Below are 23,204 nucleotides of genomic sequence, written 5' to 3'. Positions count from 1 at the left end.
TCCAGCAGTATATAGAAGGTCCACGCCCCTCCTGCCTCCGAGCCCCCCAGAATACAAAACCAATCTTCCTGCCAAGTGGCGTAGTTGGCCTGAGGGGCCGCTATAGCGGCGGCCTCACCCCTCGACAACCGATCGAGAGGCTGCCGGTTCAATCCGGAGAAAAACCCACCCGGGGGGTTTTCGTAACCAAAGCACCCCTCTTCAGCCGGTGAAGAGGGTCGGCTGGTGATCTTTTTTGAGATTTTTTCCCTTCCACCGTTGTTGGTTGCTTCTTCCTTTTTGCTACTCGCCTTGTGAATTCGAACGGCCATCTAACCTGTGCGAGATCCATGGGTATTAACCCGGCCCCATTCGGGACACGCTAGTTGGTGGTGTAATATTTGAGTGTTTGTGTATTGGCGGTCTGAGGAAAGTAGATGCAGCGAGGTTGGGGATATAGAGGAATGTGAACCGGTAGATTGTTGATATAGATTGGCTATTTAACAAGCATAGGTCCATAAGATGACACTGCGTTGGCATAAACAAGTGATCTATGTTTGTTAATGATATAGATGTCTGGGTCGTATATATAACGATGTGATCAAAGGTATACGTTCGGGTCCTAAATTGGCTTGGGGGATAGGTACATGTATGCTGATGTCTTTGACCACGAGACGGGGGATAAAATTCCCCGTCCGAACTAATACGTATTCCAATCCTAAGTCTAGATCATATCCCGGGCCACGCCGGAGGATCTGTAGATATCTGGATAGATAGATATTCTAACCCAACAAAATCACCCTGGGAGATTCCCCGTCAAACGCCAAACCCAACCCAGCCTGTCTTAACCCAGTCCCCAACCAGACCTAATGATGCACAATTAACCCAACCAGGCCAGGCCGACCAGATGCCTCCGCCACCAGTGTGCTTTACGTTTCAGATTTAGATGGTATCCCCAGATGGGAGCGTGTCCCTCGCCCATACACAGTGACAAATGAAAGGAATAGAAAAAATGATACAAAATCCGCTATGTTTGCAGGAACAGAATAAACAAGACATTATATGGTAAGAAAAAGAGAGATTCCATGATCCCATTTCGTTGAGTCCTCCTCACCCCCTCCTTTCGTCTAGGGGTAATGATGATAAGGGTAGGGATGGGGTTGCTGACTAGGAAGAGACCTCTAGTTCCCTCCCCAGATCTGACTCCCTCTCCCACTCCCTACCCCAGCTCCCCTCGTAGCCGCCCCAGGCGTCCCGCTCCGATCTGCCGCACCCCTCGTCCCACCCCGGAAATAATCATATTGCGGCGCCGGACTTTGCGGTGTACCTGCTGCTCCGGAGCCTGTCCCCGATGCTGACGCCGATGCCGATGCGGAACCAGGCCCTGTCCCGGATAAAGTCGGGACGATCAACGGTGACTGCACAATATCCATCTCATCCGTCTGTGGCAGCCCGCCGTAGCCTTGCGGCCCACCGCCCAACAAGCCCGGGGCGCGAAGGCTGATGCTGCCGCCGCCGCCACTGACGGGGCTTCGTTCCCGGTATGACCCATACGTGCTAGGCGTGGGTGGGAGTCCGGGCGTGGAGACAGGCATACCGGCGGCGCTAGCAACAAGGTTCGAGCCGCTGTCGTTGGCGTGGGCATACATGGGGCTGCGTGAGCGGATCGTGACCGGGTCGGGCGTGAACACGGGTTGCCCAGGGTAGGCACTGCCTGCGCCGGCCGTGGAAGGCGGTGTGTTGCCGTGGTAAGCTGTGGCGTCTTGGAACTGCGAGAAGGGCCGTCGGTTAGCGGAACCGGCCCCCGCACCAAAGCCCATCCCGCCTTGAGGTGTCCCAGGCCGTGAGTAGGGGTCGCTGCCGATGGAGCCAGGAGTGCCAGGGCGGATGATGTCGGGGTTGCGGCCGAAGAGATCGCCTCCACCGTGCTCAGCGGCAAATTCGTCACGGTTCTTGTAGAACTCAAAATCGAGGCGCGATTCGGGGACCACTTCGAATCCGGGCATGCCGGCCGAGGGTTTGCCGGCCTTCCCAGACGCCATGTTGTCCAGGACATATGTATCGCTGTACCCGCTAACTGTCATGGAATCGTCGTAGCCAGCATCCCGCCCGTCGCTGAGCCGGCCTTGGTAGACACTGGCAAGTAGGTTTTGTGCCTTGGCGTGGACCATGGGCGTGATAAGCGGCCTGTAGAGGGCCGGGTGGCCGAACCGAGAAGCGAGCCGGTCGTTACGCGCGCCCTGCTCCTTCAGATCGAACCCGGCCTCAGCTTGCTGCTGCGCAGTGTAGCGTGTGGTGTAGAAATGCATCTTGTCGTCAAATGCCCGTGTGCAGTAGAACTTGAACGCGAGCATGAGGAATGGAAGGGGGGCTACGGCGTACGCATGAACGTGCGTCCCGTCGCCACGCACCCAGCAGGTCAGGAACACGACCAAATGCGACAGCATGGACCCAAAGAGGAAGCGGTTGAACAGTATGCGCCAGAACATACCGCCGCTCTCCGTCTTGGTGACAAAGACGTAGAGCAGCAGGTATTTCTTCAACCCCACGTCGATGCAAAAGTACAGAGCGGCGGCTGGCAAGACGAGCGGCTGAATGGCAGCGTAGCAGATGGCGACGGTCGAGTAGAACAAAAAGTAGTTGTAGTAACTCGCGTAGTCGAAGGGGGGCGGAGCCGTGAGCTCGATTAGCTCGCGAGGTGTCGGGCTCGAGAACTTGCGCATGAAGAAACTTGTGAGGAGGGTCCACAGCTGTGCTAGGTCGACGGCCGCACCAAGCTGTCTCTGGAGTAGCCAGGTGACCCAGAAAGGCGAAACGGTGCAGAGGGAAATGAACAAGTTCTGACCAATGTCGGCGTCGACGAAAGCCTCCCAGGCATCCGTGCCGTTCTCGGTCTCCTTCACAACGTGGGAGATGAAGGTCCACAGGGCGCTGAAAATCGAGAAGACGACGAGGTTGTTGAAGACGAAGAAAGTATACAGCTTCGCCACGACGTGACGCTCCCGCCCGGTCTTGGTTTGGTCTCCAGCCCTGATGGACATACGGCGGAAGAGGATGGGAAGAACCAGATACACGAGCGACATAAGGGCCGGCGAAGCAATACCTTGGACAATGGACCAGAACGCAGGGCTCTGCTCCAAGGAATCGCCGAAGGCATGCCACACCTGCCCCAAGTTCTTCAAGTTGACGAGGAAGATGGCGATCATGGCGTTGGGGGCGATCCACAGCAGGGTCAGGACGGCGATCCAAAGGTTGTTCCACAGTCGTCTCCTGCCGCGAGTCGCAGAGTTGAGAGGCATATTATCCCAAATAATGTCGTTCGGCCGAGGGGCCAGCTTGACAGTAGCGCCGTGGGGCTTCTTGCTGCGGCATGTGTAGCCGATGGAGTGCGCCTCGGAGATATCGGCGTAGGAGGAAAACCCATATGGCATCGAGCCCCTCTTGTCCACCCGCTGGCGGACATCCTTGATCTCCAACTCCAAAACCTTGATGCGCTGCGTGAGATACTCAATGGCGTCAACCTTCTGCCCTTTCGGGTAGGTCCCGAAAGAGGGATCCCTCTTCGAGGGAGAGCACTTGGGCCGTTCGGTGGGAAGGTTGTTGGGATCCTTGAGGTAGATGGCAAGCACTTTTTCGAGTTTCCGTACGGCCTTCTCGTGCTGTTGGATGAGGTCGGGTAGGATCTTGACGTCACGAGCAACCGCAGTCCTGGCAAACGACGAATTCGGGGCGACGGTATCAATAATCCTCGCGATGCCTTCATCGGATGTAAAGTTCTTGGGAATGTCGTATAGCTAAGCCAGGTTAGCCAACGTACACTAGATATTGGGGTGCGGGGGGGTCGTACCATTAGTGTGCGAGCGTGAAGGCTGTGTTGATACTCTTCGCTCTGCATGTATGTACGCCTAAGCAGCAGAACCTTCTTATAATTCCACCAAAGAAAACCGCACACCACAATCGTCGACAACCAAGCAAACGTTACGGTGGCCCAATGCGCCGGGCCCCAGACGTCCGCGGGTGTAATCCTAGTCAACCACGGCGCATCTTTCCCAACGAAGTTGTTCCAGTTGACGGGGATCAAGATGGCACAGCCGAAGAGGGAGAGGGCGAGGAAGATGTTGCGGCACATTCTCGTGAAGCGCATGAAGACGGCGGCGTCCATGCCGACCAAGTTGACGACGTCAGCCTCTGAGGTGGACCAGAGCGGGAAGACCCACGCCAGGACCCCTTTCCCCAATGGTGGGGGCGCATGTTTCTCGTCGGCATGCTTTAGTTTGGGGGCGTATACGACGCTATTGTACGGCCGGAGGAAGGAGAAGCAAACTGCGATGGCGGCAGTGATACCCAGCGAGGAAGCCAAGGCAGCAAACACTGCATTTTGTTGGAACTAGGACCAGGGGGTAGTTTGTCAGTAAAATCGCATATTTAGAGCACGGTCAACTCTAAAAAAAGCCACGACCACCCGTAACAGGGCATGTGTCGCGTGATAAGGAACATACCTTAGCTTGTGATGAGAAGGGATCCGACAATAGCCCCAACAACACCTTCGCGGGGTCGTCGGTCTGGGGCACGTCCCTTGCGAGCATGTGCCGGAGAACATCCATCTTAGCGCCGAATCAGAGGATGTTGAACGCCCACGCAGGGCAAGTAAAAAGGGTCCGGACCAAAATCCGAAGTGGGCGTGAAACACAGCGAAATATCGAGTAGCCGGTTTCCAACAACTGCCTTGCTTACGGCGAGTATAATAAAGGTAGACTGCTCGGCTGGTCGATAGCTGAAGCAACGATCAAAGGAGGGAACCTTTTTCGTCGTCCGCAGGATATGTGGTGATGGCGGCGCTTGGTCGGTGCGTGTGTGCCGTCCGGTTCCGTCACTGGTGTTCTTCCCAACGGTTCCTCCTCTTTTTTTACTTGAACTGGCTAGGGGTTTGGCGCGGAATGTCAAACTCGAAAGGGCGTCTTTGATGCAAACTAGAATCTAGAAAAATTCCAGCACAAAGCACTCCCGCTTGTGTCGTTGTGTTTGACAAGATTCCTGGGTGGAAAGTGACGTATGCTCCGCCCTGGAAAGAGGATCAACGCCAAGGCCGCGAAATGCTGCGTCGCTTCGAAATGAAGGCAGGGTCGATGGGGTTCGAGATCGACAAGGGTCGTCGGGAAAGCGGAGGTATCGTTCGGTCCAGGCCAAACGAAGGGCGAGATCGAAAAAAATGGAAAACGAGAGATGAGCAAAAACCAGCCGCCGAAAGAATGAAGAAGGGCTGGGAAGAGAGCGAGCGACTGGGTGGCAATGAGTATGCCGTGTAAACCCCCGGGATCGTGAGGGTGGGTGTGTGAAGAAGAGGGTAGCCGGCCGGCACGCAGCGGCCAGAGAGGAGGACCAGACGTCCCGTTTTCAGAAAAAAGTCCTGGGGAAGTGAAAAGCGGAGCAAGGGACCGAGTTCTGGAATCGTGCACAATGCCGCGCTGGGACGGTGCCAAGAACTATCATCCAAACGCCAAAAATTGCTGAGTCCCTTTTTTCCCCTTCAAAAATAGCAAGACTTTCCCGACCTGCATGCGAATATCATATAACCTGACCACTAACATCCGGTGATAGTCCTCTCAACAACAACATCAGTGGTAACGTTCCCAACCACAGCCCACTGATTCCCAGTTTCCATCCTTGGTGTTCATCCATCCCGCTCGGAGGCATCCCGCAGTGACCAGTCAGCCGGTCTTGGCCGGTCCGTCCGCCAGGACAATCCACACAGGGCCAGCACGCCCCTGAATTCAACGTCCGTGGGGCCCGCGCTCCCCACCCAATGATGCTGTGGTTGTGTGGTAAGTCGACTTTTTTAGGTAGGCACTACCACCGGGCCGCTCTTGAAGCTCTCCTCGCACCCGTGGCTCCTTCTCTTTTTCCACCAAACTCCAGCCCGTGAGTGGCTCGAGAGTGGCTCCTTCTCTGCCCTGGCGACCGTTTTGTGAAGTGGGCCGCACCCTCCAGCGCCTTGCCTTGTGGGGCGGCCAGTTCACAATACGAGCTTCGTTCCCCTGATGCCGAGCTGCTGATGCTGCCATGCATGAAAAAATGTCTTGACTGCTTCTCCGCGTGTCGACGTCGAATGCAACACTGGGGGCGGCCGCCGATAGCCATCACGAGCTTACAGTCGACGATCGCACCTATTTTTCCGTTGGGCCCTGATTTTTTTTTTTATCCTCCTCCCTCTTGAGGAACTCAGTGTCCTTTGTGTGTAAGGATGTGTAAGGAAGTGTTTTGCGGAGGATTATGAGACCTCCAATGAACACGAACATGGATTGAGCTGCATAACATTGAACAGGGACCTTAAGCCCGGGATTAGACGGCCCATCTCGCCCAAATTCACCCCCGGCCGCTAGGCCAGTCGAGCCACAGCAGAATCCGCGCCATCGGGATCTAGAACTTTGCCACATCGGAGGATTGATCTGAATGAACAGCGTGGCACACCACCGATTAACTAGCCTTGCAAATCAGTGCAGCAAGGCCCTGCCCTGCCCGTCCGGGGGTTGGCTCATCAATTAACATTTGCCTTGAAGAAAAATCTTCGAGAAAAGCAAAACTGTATGTATGAATAAGGAGACAACACATGGGGTGAAAGAAAATATTTGAGAAACTACACTAGTTAAAACAGGCTCGGCTGACCGGGTCAAGTCTGTCGTCATGCGGCTCGACCTCGTGGTTCACTCAGAGAACACATGATGGAACCCCCATGAACGAACGGTTGGGGTAAGAAGGTTGTTTGGCAACCAAACAAGAATCGTGATTCACTCGCTTCCCCACGCCGTTTCAACTCTCACATCAACTGTGGAGAAACGTCGAGTTTCATGTTAATAGTGTAGTCCGTTTTTCATTTGAACCATTTTTTTCCCGCTTGATAATAGGTGGGGGATGATACAGTCCATACAGCCCAGGTTCCACCGCTGAGAAAGTCGGAAGAGAGCTCTCGGGAACTGGAAACCCAACCTGACCCGATGTAGCTAAATACTCAAGAAGTCTGGCAAAAATGCAAATAGTAGGGCAAAGGAACCCACCGCTGGGATGTTTTTTTCTTCGGACTTGAACCCGAGCCAACCGAACGCGAAGAAAAAGGGGTAAAATGGTGAAACGGGGGGCTCCAGAAGACGCGTCACGCCTCTCCACCAAAGCACGGCTCTCTGACCTCAAATCACCCTCACTCACAGCGTCGGGAACCCCATCCATTCCAAACCCTCGGAGCTCATGATAAGAGCTCGAGAATGAGAGCTGATAGAGCTTCAACTTGTACGGATAGACCCTATTCAATACTTAAGCAGGGCCCTGACTCCTCGTCTTCCGCGCTGTCTTCCCAGCTGGCACGGTGGGAGCAGGCTTGCTGTTCCCATTGCCGTTGGCCTGCTTTTTCGGGCGGCCCGGCCTTTTGGGAGCAGGAGGCTTTCCGGCTGGGTCTGCATCGGAGCCAGCAACAGAGGGGACGGCAGGGGCATCGGCGCCGGCAGCAAGTGGGGCCGCAGGTCCGCCCCCGTTGGCCTCTGTGGCCGAGGAAATTGCGCTAGGCTCCGTCGGCTCGGAGGACTTGCTGGGCTCGGCGTCCGTCTTGGCAGGGACGGCCTCCGACCCCACCGCCGCCCCCGCTTCGGCTTCGGCGGTCTTGGCCTTTTTGCCACCCGCTGCATCGGCCTCGGTGTCAGCCTCTGGACCGAGGGCGGTCTCCGCCTTGCGCTTGTTGGTATCGTGACCATTGGCGTCGTTGCTAGGTTTTGCGGCTGTCTCGTCTGGTGCCGGCCCGTCCTTCATCTCAGTGTCTTCGCGCGCAGGTTTGGCTTCGCTATTGGTGCTACTCGCGCCTGCGGGAACTGCAAGACTCTCTGCTGGCTTTTCCGCTATCGACTCGGAGGGCTCAACAGCGGTGGAGGTAGCGATGGGCTCTGCTATGGCCGGTTTGTCCGCGTCATTGGTCTGAGTGGCCTCGACGGGCGCTGGGCCGCTCGGGGGAACCGACAAGGGCTGGACGACTTCCGCCGGCTTGTCGGGAAGCGCTGGCTTGGGCTCTGACGCCGGGGCGCTAGGCTCCGGGACGGCACCCTCAACGCCACCATTAACGGCTGTCTTCTCCGTGGGTGGCTCCGACGCGGGGATCTCGGCGACACTGGTTGCGGCGGTAACAGGCGCTTCGGCGGACTGGCCTTGCTGCGTGGCTGTTGGTTGGGAAGAGATCTGGGGTCAGCATCAATGCGGGTCATTGAAGGGTAATCCGGGGACCAGAGTGCGCAACATCAAATTCCTAGCTCAAGAAAAATAGCAAAAGTCCCTTCTTAAATTTTACAGCCAAACTTGTGGCCAAGAGAGACAATCCCGACTTGTTGATAATTATCACTAAGGTGGAATCTCACCTTTGTCGAGGTCGGCAGACATCGCGAATATGACGTAACCGCTGATTGGCGCGGACCTGGCAAATGGGAGGGGCAGGTTCCCAATTTCTCGATCTTATAGGGTAGCGAGCTGAAATCACGGGCGAAAAAATCGACGTCGATGTGATGCGGAAAAGATGTCTTGTACGTTTTTGTTGATGAAGAAATCGTTAGTTAGAGAACAATTGAAAGGAAGAGAGAGTGGAAGGAGAAGGCGGAAATATGGGAGGAAGAGCTGAGCTCGGGATGTTAGGAAAACGGTGTAAGCGCCCCATCGCACACGGTACAAAGAAGCACCACATTGTACACATTCAAAACACCACACGGGGAACGGCGCGCACTGTCGGTCGAACGACCCCGCCGGAACAATAGATATGGGGGCTTCGCGGGCAGGTGCGAGACGGGAATTGCATCTGGCTGGCAAGTGGCTGGCAGTGGCCACCTACCTCAGCCGGGAAACACAAGCTGACATTCGCAAGCGGGTGGCTGGAAAGGCAGGCTCGATCTGGGCCGTATGGGGGAGGCACGGTGTTGAACAAGCGACCACTGTGGATGGCGGCTGCAGGATCTCGGCTCACCTCTCGATTCCATGCGATGCAACACCAATCTTCCGGCTTTGGTTTTCTGGGGGAGCCACCAGCGATCCACCATGACGCCATCACTCAACGAGCTGACATTTTCTTCATTTTCCCGAGCAATGGCCTCATTTTTGCCTTCTAAGCTCAGAGACACTATCAGAAACCGCACTCTTTGGCTGAATCTAACCCGGCTCGAGCCCGGTTGGTGAAGAGGGAGTGCTGGTTTTTAGTTTTCGTCCTTGACACTCAGAGATGCCCACCTAACCAATGACCAAGTGCCTGATCTGTTCTGGCCAACGGCAGCTGTCAATTCAACTTGAGAAGTAATTACCGTACGTACATGTATGTATGTCAATTATCTAGGAAGTCTAGATTGAGCCGGCCCTGGATCTCCAATCAACCGCGCTTCGACGAGCGCAGAGGCTGTCCAATGGACGTCAGTGACCCCCGGCGAACGCCACAGTTTACGCTTGCGGACAATTCCGCAGCAGAGACAACGATGCCAGCGTGGTGTCCGATACTATTACGTTTTATACTTCAAACTCATCGTCCTGCAACAAGCCCGGTTCCGCACGACAACCTGCCCGAGCCGCGACCGGACCGCTCCCTTGTCAAACTTGCATATGCGCAGGAAGCGTGAACCAAAAATATCAACTACTCACGCTAGACCAAATTTCGGGAAAAAAAACTGTCTCAATTGTTCAACCGTCGAACTGTCTAACGATACAAAATATAGACTTAGACTATCTCCGCACTAAGACTACACATGGCAAGACAACAGACACTTTGAAACATACAGCAAACCCTCACATGGGTGCAACGGGACGGAGACTATTAACATCATCCAGACTCTGCCAAGGAACAGCCCAGCAAAATTCGAGACTTATGGATTCCGGTTGAGAGTCGAGACACTTCTTGACTTCGGAGTCAACCTCCCCAGCCACTGACCGCACGCGCCGAGACTGCAGCCAAGAGTGTTGCCAATCCAGTGTCCGGGCACGTGCCCCGGCGCCACGGCAGAGAGCGGCGACGCGGGGGCGAAAGGAATCCTCCAGCTCGGTATGCCAAGGCGTGTTCGGGCCGGGCTCGGAGACGGCATGACTTACATTTGGATCTTTCTGACGGGAAGGGGCTAAAAAGAGGTTAGAGACGAGGCTGAGACGGCCGAACAACGTTGAGGTGAAGCGGAACGACGATTTAGTATCCCAGCCGTCGGGCTCGACGATCGAGGGAAGCGCAGACGGCGACGAACACGGACCGCGGACGGCCGGCGGGGACGGCCGGCCGCAAGCCGCCAAGCCTATGAAGGCAGGGAAGAAGACGGCGCATCCGGCACCAACGGCGCGCCGAGATCTCGGCGCCAAGGACCCATGACACGCGCCGCGCCACTCCTCCTCACCACCAAGAAGCCGGGCCTGTCCTATCACAATGCCCGGGCGGTTACTCTTCTCGGGTCGTAGAGATAATGAATAGTCAATCTGGGTGTAACCTCCAAACGTGCCTCGCTAACTCGCCCCTGACCAACCCCGAACCTCCGAGAATGGCGGCTCAACCGCCTCTCTTCGCCACCTTTTATGAACTCTTTATCAGATCATCTTGCAGCCAAGAGGCTGAGTGTTCGTTGCAGCCTCATGGGTTGCCCCCCGCAGTGGGGCGTCAACCACATCCGTCGACCACACAGAGGCATCTCGGCATCGGATGGGAACTAATAAGTGGGATATGGCCGGGATAGTATTTCTTGGTGTTATCTTGGCTTCACACGAGCAGACATGGTTCACCACCCTCGTTTAAGCCTTTACGTGGGTGTTGTCGGGTTATCGGTGAGAGAATGTGTGTGGTATGCTGGGGCGTAGCATGTATTGTATGGACCATGTTGGGTCGACTCATGCATGGAAGCAGCAAGATGCCGGCATACTGTTCCCTCGGTTGCAGGTTTTGCCTCCCCCTCCTCGGGGAGGAGGGGAATGGGGAGACCCAAAGTTTGAGCGTTGTGTATTTAAAGGCTCGGACCCCGCGCTTCGTCTCATGTGGTCAGTCCCGTGCAGTTGTCGTCATCATCGGAACTCCATTTTAACCAAGTGTTAGCAGTTTGGATTGACTAACACCAAACAGCACTACTCAAGACAATCTTCAAGTGAGCTTGTAGACAGTCTCGCCTTATACGATTCAAGGCCTTCCCTCACACAGCTTACTTCTACTACAAACCACACACCAATGAAGCAAGTTGCTTTTCAACCACAACCCCCTTAAACCGACACTGAGCCTTACATAAGCATCATACATACCTACCTACCTTACTACTCACCTGGGACCTGTAATGGCCGCCGAATTCCCCCGTCACCCTTTTCTCCTCTCGGTCGACGAGGTCGCCCAGGCCGCCGGCACCGATGTCGACAAAGGGTTGACGTCGGCGCGGGCCGCCGAGCTGCAGCAGCAGTACCCGCGTAATGAGCTCGACGTGGGCGGGAGTATTGCGTGGTATACCATTTTTATACGGCAGCTGTGCAATGCTATGATTCTGGTGTGTTTCATCCCTTATATCTTGTCTCACTTAAGAATCTCCTTTTCTTTCTCAGTTGTGTTGTGTACTCATGCTGACCGACCGGATTTAGGTCCTCTTCTTTGCCATGGCCTTGAGCTTTGGCGTGGCTGACTATATCGAGGGCGGTGTCCTGGCTGCTGTGATCGTGCTCAATGTGTCGATTGGGTTCTACCAGGAGTATGGCGCCGAGAAGAAGATGGACGCCTTACGTGCGCTGTCCTCGCCTAGTGCGAGTGTGTTGCGCGATGGCAAGACCATTGTCATTCCCAAGTGAGTAACAGCCCCCCCTTTTCTAAAACAGGAAAACATATGTCTGTTCTTGTGTGTGTAGGTTGACTAACACCTTCCTAGCGCCGAAGTCATCCCCGGCGACGTCGTCAACCTCAAGATGGGCGACACCGTCCCCGCCGACATCCGGCTCTTCGAAGCCATGAACCTAAACTGCGACGAGTCCTCGCTCACAGGCGAGGCCATCCCCGTGGAGAAGCAGACCAACAACGACATCACGATCCCCGGCACCGACACGCGTGTCACGTCGGAGGACGAGATCGGCATCGCCGACCGCATCAACATGGCGTATGCCACGACGATCGTGCGAAAGGGCCGCGGGCGTGGTATCGTGGTCGCCACGGGGATGCAGACTGAAGTCGGCAAGATTGCCGCGTCGACGAGCAAGAAGCGGCGTAAGGCGGGCCGGTCGATGAATTGGAAGAAGTATGGCAAGACGCAGCCGATTAAGGGCGCTGTGCGGCGGACGTATGATTTCTTTGGCAAGTTCTTGGGGTTGACGGAGGGCACGCCGTTGCAGATCAAGCTAGCTAAGTTGGCGTACTTGTTGTTTTTTTGTGCGCTGCTGTTGGCGGTGGTTGTGTTTGGTGTCAACAAGTTTGTGCAGCCGTTGCCAAAGGAGGTGGTGATTTATGCCATCTCGACGGGTATTGCGATTATCCCGGAGTCGTTGGTGGCTGTGTTGACGATTTCTATGGTCGTGGCTACGACTGTTATGCGGAAGGCGAATGTTGTCGTTCGGTAGGTTCCCATGGCCCCCGGTTGTCCCTCTTTTCTTCTGGCTTTCCTAAGATCATTGTGCTAACATCCGCAGTGATCTCTCTGCCCTGGAAGCTCTCGGTGGCGTGACCAACATCTGCTCAGACAAGACCGGCACACTTACTCAGGGTGCCATGATCGTCAAGAAAGTCTGGCTTCCCCCGTCTAGCATCCTCACCGTTTCGGGCTCAACCGACCCCAGCGACCCTTACAAGGGCAAAGTCAGCGATGAGCCCCAGCAAAGCGACAACAACAACAACAACAGCGACGAAGAAGCCTCTTCCTCCAAGAAGCGCGACTTCGACGAAGAGCGCACAACCCAAGCCATCCGCTTCGACGGCGTGCCCGACGAGAAACTGCACCCCAAGCGGCCCTCGGCGGAAATCGCCGCGCCCCTGACGCCCGAGCTGCGCCTGTTCCTGCTCTCGGCGGCCCTGTGCAACCTGGCGACGGTGCGGTACGACGACGGCGAGGGGGCCTGGAAGACAACGGGTGAGCCGACGGAGATTGCGTTGCAGGTGTTTGCGCACCGGTACGATCGCAACAAGCGTGCCGTGGAAGCGCTCGGGTGGAAGCAAGTCGCTGAGTTTCCCTTTGACAGCACTATCAAGCGCATGTCGGTGGTGTATGATGTGCCGGAGGGGAATGATGCTGGGCTTGATGCTGGGAGCGGTGTCATCTTTACCAAGGGGGCGGTTGAGCGGGTGCTGGATCTGTGTGCGCATGTTGGCACGGGCGAGAATCAGCAGCCGATGACGGCTGAGATGAAGGAGAAGATCCTGGCGCAGATGACGAACTTTGCTTCTCTCGGTCAGCGTGTCCTTGCTGTGGCGTATCGTCCGCTCAAGGAGAAGTATACCCCCTCTGGCCAACAGCAGCTAGGTGACACCAACTCGTCGGCTTCCCCAGACGAGAAGAATGATAACAACGACAACCCCCCTGAAGACGCAGCGCGGGCGTCCGTCGAGCAGGACCTCGTCCTCCTGGGACTCGCGGGCATCTACGATCCGCCCCGGCGTGAGACCTCGCCGTCCATCTTCGAGTGCTCCAAGGCCGGCATCAAGGTGCATATGCTGACGGGTGACCACGCGGAGACGGCCAAGGCGATCGCCATGGAGGTGGGCATCCTGCCGCCCAACCTCGGCGTGCTACCCGCCAGCGTGGCCGACACGGTGGTGATGAAGGCGACGGATTTCGACCGCATGGCCGAGTCCGAGATCGATGCCCTCGAGGAGCTGCCGCTGGTGATTGCGCGGTGCGCGCCCGAGACGAAATCCCGCATGGTCGAGGCTCTGCGGCGGCGGAACGCGTTCATGGCCATGACTGGCGACGGGGTGAACGACGCACCGTCGCTGAGTCGGGCGGACGTGGGCATCGCCATGGGCACGGGCAGTGATGTGGCCAAGTCGGCGGCTAAGATTGTCCTGACGGACGACAAGTTCAACAGCATCGTCGCAGCCATCAAGGAAGGCCGGCGCATGTTTGAGAACATCCAGAAGTTCGTGCTGCACCTGCTCAGCAGCAACGTCGGCGAGGTCATCCTGCTGATCGCCGGCCTCGGGTTCCAGGACCAGACCGGCTTCTCCGTGTTCCCCATCTCCCCACTGGAAATCCTCTGGATCAACATGGTCACCTCCTCATTCCCAGCCTTCGGCCTCGGCCGGGAGAAGGCAAGCGCGCAGGTGATGCGCAAGCCGCCGCACGACAAACGCCGCGGTGTGTTCACCAACCAAATCCTGGTCGACATGATGGTATACGGCCTGCTGATGGGCACATGCACGCTCATGACCTTCGTCATCGTCGTGTACGGGCGGTACGGCGGCGCCCTGGGCCACGACTGCAACCGCGTGTACTCGGACTCATGCATCCCCGTGTTCCGCGCGCGCGCCGCCGTGTTCGCCGAACTCACCTGGCTTATCCTCCTCAGCGCGTGGGAGTTTAAGGATATCCGCCGGTCCATGTTCCGCCTCAACCCGGAGGACCCGTCGCGGTTCCCGCTGTTCAAGGACCTGTACAACAACCGGTTTCTCTTCTGGGCCGTGGCCATCGGCCTTGTGTCGGTGTTCCCGACGGTCTACATCCCCTACCTCAACCACGATGTCTTCAAGCACACGGCCATCAGCTGGGAGTGGGGTGTCGTGGTGGGCATGACGGTGGTCTATGTGCTGGGCATCGAGGCGTGGAAGTATGTCAAGCGCCGGTTCCATCTGCTGGACGACCACAAGGTTGTGCAGGGTAGCTGGTCGCAAGGAGAGGAGGGTGCGCGGAAGTTTTATAAGAGTGCTGGTTTGGGCCATCTGAAGCAGTGGTTGAGCGCGGGGAGGTCCATGAGTATTGGGCGGTCCGAGTCAAGGTCGAGAGCGCACTCGGCGGGGCCGTTGACGCCGGCGACCACGCAGCAGACTACGCAGCAGGGGGCTTTTCAGCAGGGTACGGAGGAGCAGAAGAATGCTGATGGGCCGTCGGCTGTGTGAAGGCGGGCGTGAGAGTTGGTGGGTGAGGGTGAGCTATGGCGAGTGGGGTTCACATGATAGAAGTTCCGAATATGTTTTCTTCTTGATTTACTTTTCATTTTTTTTTGAATATTTCTCATGTAGTGGGACGGTGGCTATGAAGTGGTCGGTTTGGATACCCATTGTGTTGCAAAGAGGCGGTGGGTTGATTTTGAGTGAACTGAATTTAGAGAATAAGAAAAATATGTGATTATACAGAAATACCAAATGGGAGACTGGTGTACCGTAGTAATATCAATTCGACGAAAGTTGCTTCCGTTTGAAATCGTTTGAAAGTAAAAACAGACGTGAAGCCGGGCGAGTCTTGGCAGATGTCCTGCAGCAGAGACCCCTAACCCCTGCCAAGACCGCACCCCAGGCCCAGATGCGCTCATCAGGGGACCCATGCAGCGCGCTGCGCAACGTCGAGCCGCGTCGGGGCCAGATTGACATCTCCAAATGCACTCGCAACTTCGACGCTTTCATGTTACTCGACCTTGCCATCGCCAATTGACCGACCATCCCCCGAAATATTCAGATTCGCCGATTGAGTACTAGAGATTACCCATAATGGCGCCCGCAAAGCCATCGTCCGGAAAGGACAGCTACTCGGTGATCCTGCCGACCTTCAACGAGCGCCAGAACCTGCCCATCATCACTTGGCTGCTGAACCGCACTTTTACCGAGAAGTACGTTCCCCATTGCGTTCGATTGTCTCGTTTCCCGGATTACCGGCAAATTCACCACTTGGGAACCCGGGAGAAACATCAAGTGCTAACATGGAATTCTTTTACCCCCAAAATAGCAACCTCGACTGGGAACTCGTCATCGTCGACGACGGCTCCCCCGACGGCACACAAGACGTAGCGCGCCAACTCGAAAAAGCCTACGCCCCGCACGTGCAACTCCAATCGCGCTCCGGCAAGCTCGGTCTAGGCACCGCCTACGTGCACGGCCTCAAGTTCGCGCGCGGCAACCACATCATCATCATGGACGCCGACTTCAGCCACCACCCGAAATTCATCCCGCGCATGATCGCCCTGCAGAAGCAGCACGACTACGACATCGTCACGGGCACACGGTACGCCGGCGACGGCGGCGTGTACGGGTGGGACCTGAAGCGGAAGTTGACGAGTAAAGGGGCGAATATCTTTGCGGATACGGTGCTGCGCCCTGGGGTGAGTGATTTGACGGGGAGTTTTAGGCTGTATAAGCGGAGTGTGCTGGAGAAGTTGTTTGAGAGCACAGATGCGCGCGGGTTTACGATGCAGATGGCTCTGGCGGTTACCGCGAAGGCGAAGGGGTACAGTATTGGGGAGGTGCCGATTTCGTTTGTGGATCGGGTCTATGGGGATAGTAAGCTGGGTGGGGAGGAGATCGTGGAGTATGCGAAGGGGGTGTTGCAGCTTTGGTGGACGATTTAGAGACAGGGGGATAAATTATATGTAATGATTGAGGATGGGACGGGATACCAGTGATCAAGGGGATATGGACGATCTGTTGTAGGAGTAATGCTTGACGGCTGGAGAAAGGAGGACAAGGATATGGCGTTGTGTGGGCTAATCGAAAAAATATACAAAATTTATCACACCTCTCTGCCCCGCTGCGTCGGCTCGCTCAGATATTCCGCCCGCCCGTCACACTGATCGTCTGCCCAGTAATATACGAACTCAACGGCGACGCCACAGCCAACACCGCACTCGCGGCCTCCGTCGCACTCCCCGGCCTCCTCAACGGAATATCCGCATGCGGGCCCGGCCCGCCCACCGCCGCCCTAGCCGTCTTCTGCTTCCCCGGAATCCCCAACGCCACCTTCTGCCCGTCCACCACCACAAACGCTCCAGCCTCCTTCTCCGCCGTCAATCGCGTCTCGATGTACCCAAAGGCCACTGTGTTCGCACGCACGCCAAAGGCCGGGCCCCATTCCTTGGCGATGGTCTTGGTTAGCCCGACGACGCCGGCTTTGGCCATGGCGTAGTTGAGCTGGCCTGCATTGCCGTGCAGGCCGGAGGTGGACGAGATGTTGATGATGTTGCGGGGTTCGTTGTCTTTGACGCGGAAGTAGGGGGCGGCTTCGCGGATGAGTTTGAACGGGACTGTGCCGTGCATGGCGAGCATTGTGTCCCATTGTTTGTCGGTCATCTAGAGAGAGTGGATGTATGTGTAAGCGTTGCGGAAGGAAAATGTGATTGATTACACCACTCGGAAACTGTGGAGTCGCCCGCTCATAGCCTCATACCTTGTGGATGACAGCGTCCCAAGTAAATCCGGCGTTGTTGACGAGGATATGGATCTTGCCACCGCCAAACTCGGCCGCTTTCTTGACGAGTTCCTTGATGGACTCGTCCTTGAGCAAGTCGCCGGGCACAGCGAGGGCTTCACCGCCGTTGGCTCTGATCTTGGAGGCTACATCCTCTGCTTTGGCGGCGTCAATGTCGGATACCACCACTTTTGCGCCCTCGTTGGCGAACAGTCTCGCGCACTCGGCCCCGATGCCTTGGCCCGAGCCGGTGATGACGGCGACTTGGCCGGCGAGCAGGCCCTTGGGGTAGTTGAGTTGGCGGGCGATCTGGTTGAGACGTTCCGCCATGATGGGTGGTGGTGTTTAAAGTGGTACTTGTTGGTTTTATGGTTACTTTTCTCTGTACTTTCTGGCCGGTAAACCGTAATTATCGTGAGCGTCGTGGGAGGAGCCGGGTAAACGACGTTTGACGCGGCCGTCAAGCTGGTTGGTGGTTCGGAGCAGGGTGCCGAGGCCCTTGCCGATCGGGAATTGGAGGCCGGTCATAGCCGCGGCGGCCCCGCCCGGCGTTCAAGCAGTCCTTTACTGTGTAGACTTTAGTGAACTCTATACCTAGGTAATGTATTACCATCTCTCTATATATTATAGCTCGGTCCCCACTTTGTCCGTGATTAACAGCTTCCTGATTAGCCAGGACCTTGGTTGCCTTACACCTGGAATTCCACGACGGGGTAGTGTTCCTATAACCCTAACCCCCTATTATACTTATAATGTAAAATACCTACCTACCAGAGGCATTGAATACTTTGTTTAGTTCCAAGATACATTTCATATCCACCTCTAAGTTCCAGGCTGTGTCTTATTCCATGCCTCGAAAAACTGCTTACTATATACTCCCATGCACTTGACTTTCTCTGGCGGCTCTTTTTGCCACTCAACCCCATCGTCTTGCCAGCCTGCTGTCTCTACCCACTGTGATGTATACCCCTTGGCCTCCTTGATCTTTACCCCAGCTTCATTTGAGTACTCCAAGTTCACCACTGGCACCACTGCGATCTTGCCATACCCATGCCACCACAAATCCTTGCAAAACAACTGCGGCTCCCCTTGATGACACTCCCCCTCCCTCGGTCTTCGGAACCTTACTCCCTTTTCCAACAGCGGTGCAGCTGTAAACACTGCCGCACCATTCCAGCACGAGAACACCTGAAACGGCTTGTGGGCTCGGAAACGATCCTCGGCCACATCGTCGTTCCAGAACAGGTTCCATGCCGAGTTCCAGTTGCCGTCGGGCGGGATCTCAAAGAATGAGTCGCCTGCGAGGCCCCGTGCAATCCAGACGTCGTAGAAGGTCGGGTCACGGCCAACATAGGTCCAGTCCATGCCACAAACAAGGTCGGCGCCGAGGTGAGCATGTTGATAGGTGAGTTCGAGGATGTCCTCGGGGCAAGCAGCGACATCGTTGAGGAAGATAATTATGGTGGAGACGGAGAAGAGATTGCGTTTCCTGTTGGAGGAAGAGGAGAAGGTGTCAACGGCGTCGTCAAAGATCGGTTGCAGGGCGAGGTTACGCAGTCGGGCGAGAGCTTCGATGCGGTCGCCTTTCTTGGGATTGATGTCGCTGCTGCTGAAATAGTAGTTCGTGCCGAGGGCTTCAAGTTCGGGGCGAAGTGCAGCCAGTACTTCGGTAGTACCGTCGTCTGAGTTGCCTTCGATGATGGACAGCGCGCAGTTTTGCGGGCCCAGGAAGCGAATGGCTTCGACGACGCTGCCCAGGAGGCGAGGCAGTAGCGTGAGGCATTGGCGTAGGTCGATGGCGAAGAAATAGCGAATCTCGGGGGACATAGTGTCGCTGCTCAACTGCAGGTCCTGATACCTTGCCGTCTCCAGCTTCGGACATTGAAGCCGAGGCAGATCTGTTGCCTCAGGACTCATAATCGCATAGATGTATGCCGCTCTGGTCTCCTGCGATAACACTCCTGAGTAGCAATGTCAGACACTCTCCTACGGCAGATAGTGTAGAAAGCGACACACTCACCGTCACTCGTCGCTGGGATTGCGGCCGAGGGCACAGCGGCTGCTGGTGCCGATGGCGCGGCTTTTGGTTTCGCATTGGGCCTAAGCAGACTTGGTGCGAGTTGTTCTCGGCGGACATAGAGAGTGAATACAACGAACACGAGGCCCGCTGCCGGCCATAACATGAACCATCGCCGCATACTACAAGATGCCCGACGGGGTAGTTGCTCGTATAACAAACGGATTTTAGATTGAAGGCGCTTGATGGGGCAGATTCTTGAATCCTCCACAGGGTCGCGCTTCAGTCTAACTGCCCACAACAGACAAGATTGAGGGAATGCAGCCAGCCTGGCGACTGTGATCTTATTGAGGAGACCAGACGCTGAGGAGAATTGAAGTCGCGAAACGTCAAACCTAGTGGCGTCACATTTTCTGTTGGTCGTGTTGGGGCCAGGATCTGATCAGCCGGCTAAGCGCCCACTGATGTATACCCCTGGGTTGTCATAATCATATCTTGGACATTGCTGCAGATAATATCACCGCATGAGATTTGCATCGCGCGCCTTCGTGGAATGAAGTTGGTCCTCGGTGTGCGTCCGTTCACAACACAAAGCCTGTAAACACCGGGTCGGGAGGGATCGTCGATGTAGGAGAATCTTTTCTTGTTAAGCACTATTATATATGATGTTTCGAGGTGGCAGGACCAGGTTTCTTCCCGCAATGAACTGTGATAATACTACCCGTTTCTCGGCACTCGTCTTCCTACAGCATCTCTGGTCTGGACAGAGAGAGCTACTAGGATTTTAAAATACTTGATCCGGGCTTTTGTTAACCCAATAGCTGTGAGAGAGAGCACCTCAACCTCCAACTCAGTACACGAGCTTGCCGCTGCGGAGTGCGGAGAACTGGACGGCTTTGTGAAATGCGGAGCACATTGACGCCGCAGCGGATCTGGGGAGTCTGGGGTGCTATCCCAATATGGTTAGTGGGTGCTCCCCATTTTGGAGGCCCAAGCTCCCTTCGTTCAGCCCATTTCCTCCACTGTGCGACACAAATACCCCTCCACACCACCTTCAACACACAGTACGACAGTATTGCAGCCAACATCCACCACACCGGGCTTCATGCACGATCCCTCCGTGCTCTCCTCGCCAATACCAACCGGGCGCCAGATGTCCGTTCGCATCCAACAGGAATGTGATAGCGAACTCGGCTTATCTTGCCAGCCGCCATGGGAAAATTCTGGGAAACCGCTGTTCACGTAACCCGTTTTAAGGCGACAGGAGAGAAGCGATGAAGGGGATTGGCGCAACCGAGAGGGGGCCGCTCCAGAGGGAAGCCGAAAAATGGCACATGCAAAGTGCCAACCTTTGGACTCTCGAGAAACGGCACGCCAATCAATCAACCAACCCTCCATAACCAGCGGGACCAACAACTTCTCTCCTCATGGTCAAGCGACCCAGTCCATTTTGCCGGCGTTGGGGGCGGGTCGTAATAGTTGGTGAAGGTGGGCGAGTGAGGCACGCAGCAACAGAAAATGCGCACGGGAGAGGCACCAACGCGGACGTCAACAGACCGCAATGCTACATACATACCACCACCAAGAAAACGCCAACATATGGCGAAGCACACAAAACTGCCAAGGCACACGCACTCAAGCTGCAGCGAGCTGACAGCTGAAAACGTGTTGGTTTGAGGTGATCGAGTCAGGACCTGACGTGAACCTCTGTGTCTAGTCGAGAGAGGGGCAGGCCTGATGCCGGCATCGTACACAGGGGCCCGTGCCGACCACTTATTCCATAGATAAGCTGCGACGTCCGGTCCCGAGACGCTCCCACACCGTTTGAACCTCGTCAGAAGTGTGGCTCTTTACGAATAACATTCCCGAAACTCGTCGGGCTCGAATGCATCGTCACTCTTGTTACCGCAGAGCAGATTCTGGTGCCCAATATAGGTTTGCCAACTCCTGATCGACACATCCCTCTGCCTAAACCTCAACTCTTCTTTCTCTTGCGTCTCGACATCCCCCGTTCACCTGGAAACGCCTCCCGACTACCATCACTCCCTTGACTCTACCATAACCCGGAAATGGTTAGTCAACGCATCATGAAGAACAGCTTCCAAATCGATGGCGGCGCGCCGCCACCGTACTCCGAAGCTGTCGGCCCTGTACCCAACTTTAGGCACGAGAAGGCGTCTGCGACGGTGTACGAGGCGCCAGTGGTGGCTACACCAGCGCGATCATGTTTTCTACGAAGGATCTGGAGGCTCTTGACAACCTCGCGGGTTCAAAGGCGCCAACAACGCAAGTCACGTCTCGCCGAGCAGCAGCAACAAGCCCCAAGGACGATCCCGTCGCCCACACCACAGCAGCAGCAACAACCGGACATCGCACCAGATAGTTCATCACGACCAGAGACCGGGAGATGGGAAGCGCCAGAGAGCTTGAGCACCGTTCAGCGAACAGTCCCCATGGTGAATTGTTTCCAGTACACCATCTCTAGCCAGCACTGCCCCATCGACTTTGTCACACCGGATGATGTGGAAGCTGCGCCATGGATTGCGGAGGTCCATTTCGGCGTCGACGACCTAAACACACAACTACCCCTCAACCCACCATGGGCCGAGAACATCCACCGATGCTGGCAAGACAAGATCAGTGCCGAGGAGCACCCGCTGCTCTCCGACGAGCGGCTGTTTGTTCGGAGGATCGAGATGGGCTACTCGCGAGTTGGGGAGGCCGGTCGGTTGGAGTGGGCGGTGGCTATTGATATCTGGCACCAAGATGCGCAGTGGCTGGCCGATCTGCCGTACGAGGCGATGGCGGCTATGACGGGGCATGATTCCATGATCCGGTAAGATTCGCCTAGGAGGGCATGTTTCCTTTATGGCATACCGATTCTGACCTTCTGCTCACAGCGCCTCTGGCACAATATTTCCCGTGGACAAACCCCTGGAGTCGGGTAAGGTATTTTACTTGCAGTTCCCGAAACCAGTTGAAGATTTCTACTGCGAGGACTGGCCCGACCTTGAGGGTGAGAAGTTCGCATCGGAGAGCGCGCTTCTCAAAGTCTTGGGCGTAGACAGGCCGGAGCTCCGCGAGCAGCTTGGGCGGTTTTTCAATCCGCCGGCTCGCGAATGAGCTCCCATGCGATTGCTGGATTTCTCAAGGACTCTTACGGCCAAGAAGGCGGTCAAAACTGACGGCCGCTTCACGACATACCACATATAACCCTTTTCTTTTGGTTAGAGATGTCATGACGATCATGTCAGTCTACTTTTACTAGCATTATCTGGTGTTGGAACCGGAATTGGCGTAGGACGGACGGATGGGATGGGATCATCTGCTTTCAAACCCAAACAACGCGCTTCGACGTGGTTCGGCATCTGCCACTTTTCCTCCCTTAAAAGCGGTGTCCCAAATTCACTCACTCTGCGACACATATCAACCAAGCAGTTCTCGGAGGAAAACCCCCTCCCATCAGACAGCTGGGCGGTTAAGTCGTCTCGCTTCACAAACGCAGCCACACAGCACAACACACACAGCAACTCCAACAATACGACACACAACGTCCAGTCAAATCACGCCCTGCGAGCATCCTTCCGACCACGGATCAAAGAGAATAAGATCTCTGCAGCCCTGCCTGGCAAGCCTGCCTGCCGCATACCACCACATGCCACATGCCTACCTGCAGTCAACCTGCATGCATGACAGTATGTCTGTATGTCCATACGTGGGCCAGGAAGGCCCAGCCGCCAGCCCAGCCCAGCCCAGCCCAACAACCGGTACTATGTAGTGTAGTGTAGGTGTCTTGTTGGTTGGTCCCTCTCGCCAGGCCGGTTGACCACATGACGGCTGCGAAGGCCGTACCCGCACTGTATCGGATGTTTCCTTCCTGG

At 55.9% G+C, this 23,204-nt stretch overlaps 7 protein-coding genes across 7 annotated transcripts; 3 read left to right on the top strand and 4 right to left on the bottom strand.

Moving 5' to 3' along the window:
• Window positions 1-1,160: 1,160 nt before the first annotated feature.
• C8A04DRAFT_15013 (uncharacterized protein) lies at window positions 1,161-4,583 on the bottom strand (the record flags this gene model as incomplete). Its single annotated transcript, XM_062778326.1, has 4 exons — window positions 1,161-1,306; window positions 1,358-3,755; window positions 3,827-4,366; window positions 4,479-4,583. 4 exons carry the CDS (start codon window positions 4,581-4,583, stop codon window positions 1,161-1,163), a joined length of 3,189 nt encoding a protein of 1,062 aa, XP_062633748.1.
• A 2,701-nt stretch (window positions 4,584-7,284) lies between these two features.
• C8A04DRAFT_32128 (uncharacterized protein) lies at window positions 7,285-8,391 on the bottom strand (the record flags this gene model as incomplete). Its single annotated transcript, XM_062781986.1, has 2 exons — window positions 7,285-8,174; window positions 8,370-8,391. The coding sequence occupies 2 exons, from the start codon at window positions 8,389-8,391 to the stop codon at window positions 7,285-7,287; spliced, it is 912 nt and encodes a 303-aa protein (XP_062633747.1).
• A 2,891-nt stretch (window positions 8,392-11,282) lies between these two features.
• C8A04DRAFT_39972 (uncharacterized protein) lies at window positions 11,283-15,330 on the top strand (the record flags this gene model as incomplete). Its single annotated transcript, XM_062784780.1, has 5 exons — window positions 11,283-11,486; window positions 11,578-11,777; window positions 11,859-12,536; window positions 12,610-14,984; window positions 15,266-15,330. The coding sequence occupies 5 exons, from the start codon at window positions 11,283-11,285 to the stop codon at window positions 15,328-15,330; spliced, it is 3,522 nt and encodes a 1,173-aa protein (XP_062633746.1).
• Window positions 15,331-15,616: 286 nt separating this feature from the next.
• On the top strand, window positions 15,617-16,470 carry C8A04DRAFT_15008 (glycosyltransferase; the record flags this gene model as incomplete). Its single annotated transcript, XM_062778323.1, has 2 exons — window positions 15,617-15,735; window positions 15,852-16,470. The coding sequence occupies 2 exons, from the start codon at window positions 15,617-15,619 to the stop codon at window positions 16,468-16,470; spliced, it is 738 nt and encodes a 245-aa protein (XP_062633745.1).
• A 193-nt stretch (window positions 16,471-16,663) lies between these two features.
• On the bottom strand, window positions 16,664-17,636 carry C8A04DRAFT_32125 (uncharacterized protein; the record flags this gene model as incomplete). The annotated part of the gene is made up of 2 exons (XM_062781985.1): window positions 16,664-17,188; window positions 17,286-17,636. The coding sequence occupies 2 exons, from the start codon at window positions 17,634-17,636 to the stop codon at window positions 16,664-16,666; spliced, it is 876 nt and encodes a 291-aa protein (XP_062633744.1).
• A 492-nt stretch (window positions 17,637-18,128) lies between these two features.
• On the bottom strand, window positions 18,129-19,504 carry C8A04DRAFT_39969 (glycosyltransferase; the record flags this gene model as incomplete). The annotated part of the gene is made up of 2 exons (XM_062784779.1): window positions 18,129-19,267; window positions 19,327-19,504. 2 exons carry the CDS (start codon window positions 19,502-19,504, stop codon window positions 18,129-18,131), a joined length of 1,317 nt encoding a protein of 438 aa, XP_062633743.1.
• A 1,906-nt stretch (window positions 19,505-21,410) lies between these two features.
• Window positions 21,411-22,446, top strand: C8A04DRAFT_32123 (uncharacterized protein; the record flags this gene model as incomplete). Its single annotated transcript, XM_062781984.1, has 2 exons — window positions 21,411-22,159; window positions 22,224-22,446. 2 exons carry the CDS (start codon window positions 21,411-21,413, stop codon window positions 22,444-22,446), a joined length of 972 nt encoding a protein of 323 aa, XP_062633742.1.
• Between the last annotated feature and the right edge of the window lie 758 nt (window positions 22,447-23,204).

This window comes from Dichotomopilus funicola, assembly GCF_033296635.1.
Source record: "Dichotomopilus funicola strain CBS 141.50 unplaced genomic scaffold C8A04scaffold_80, whole genome shotgun sequence".
Classification (NCBI taxonomy): Eukaryota; Fungi; Ascomycota; class Sordariomycetes; order Sordariales; family Chaetomiaceae; genus Dichotomopilus; species Dichotomopilus funicola.
The sequence above is the reverse complement of the archived record's forward strand: the minus strand, read 5'-3'. Positions and strand labels throughout refer to the sequence as shown.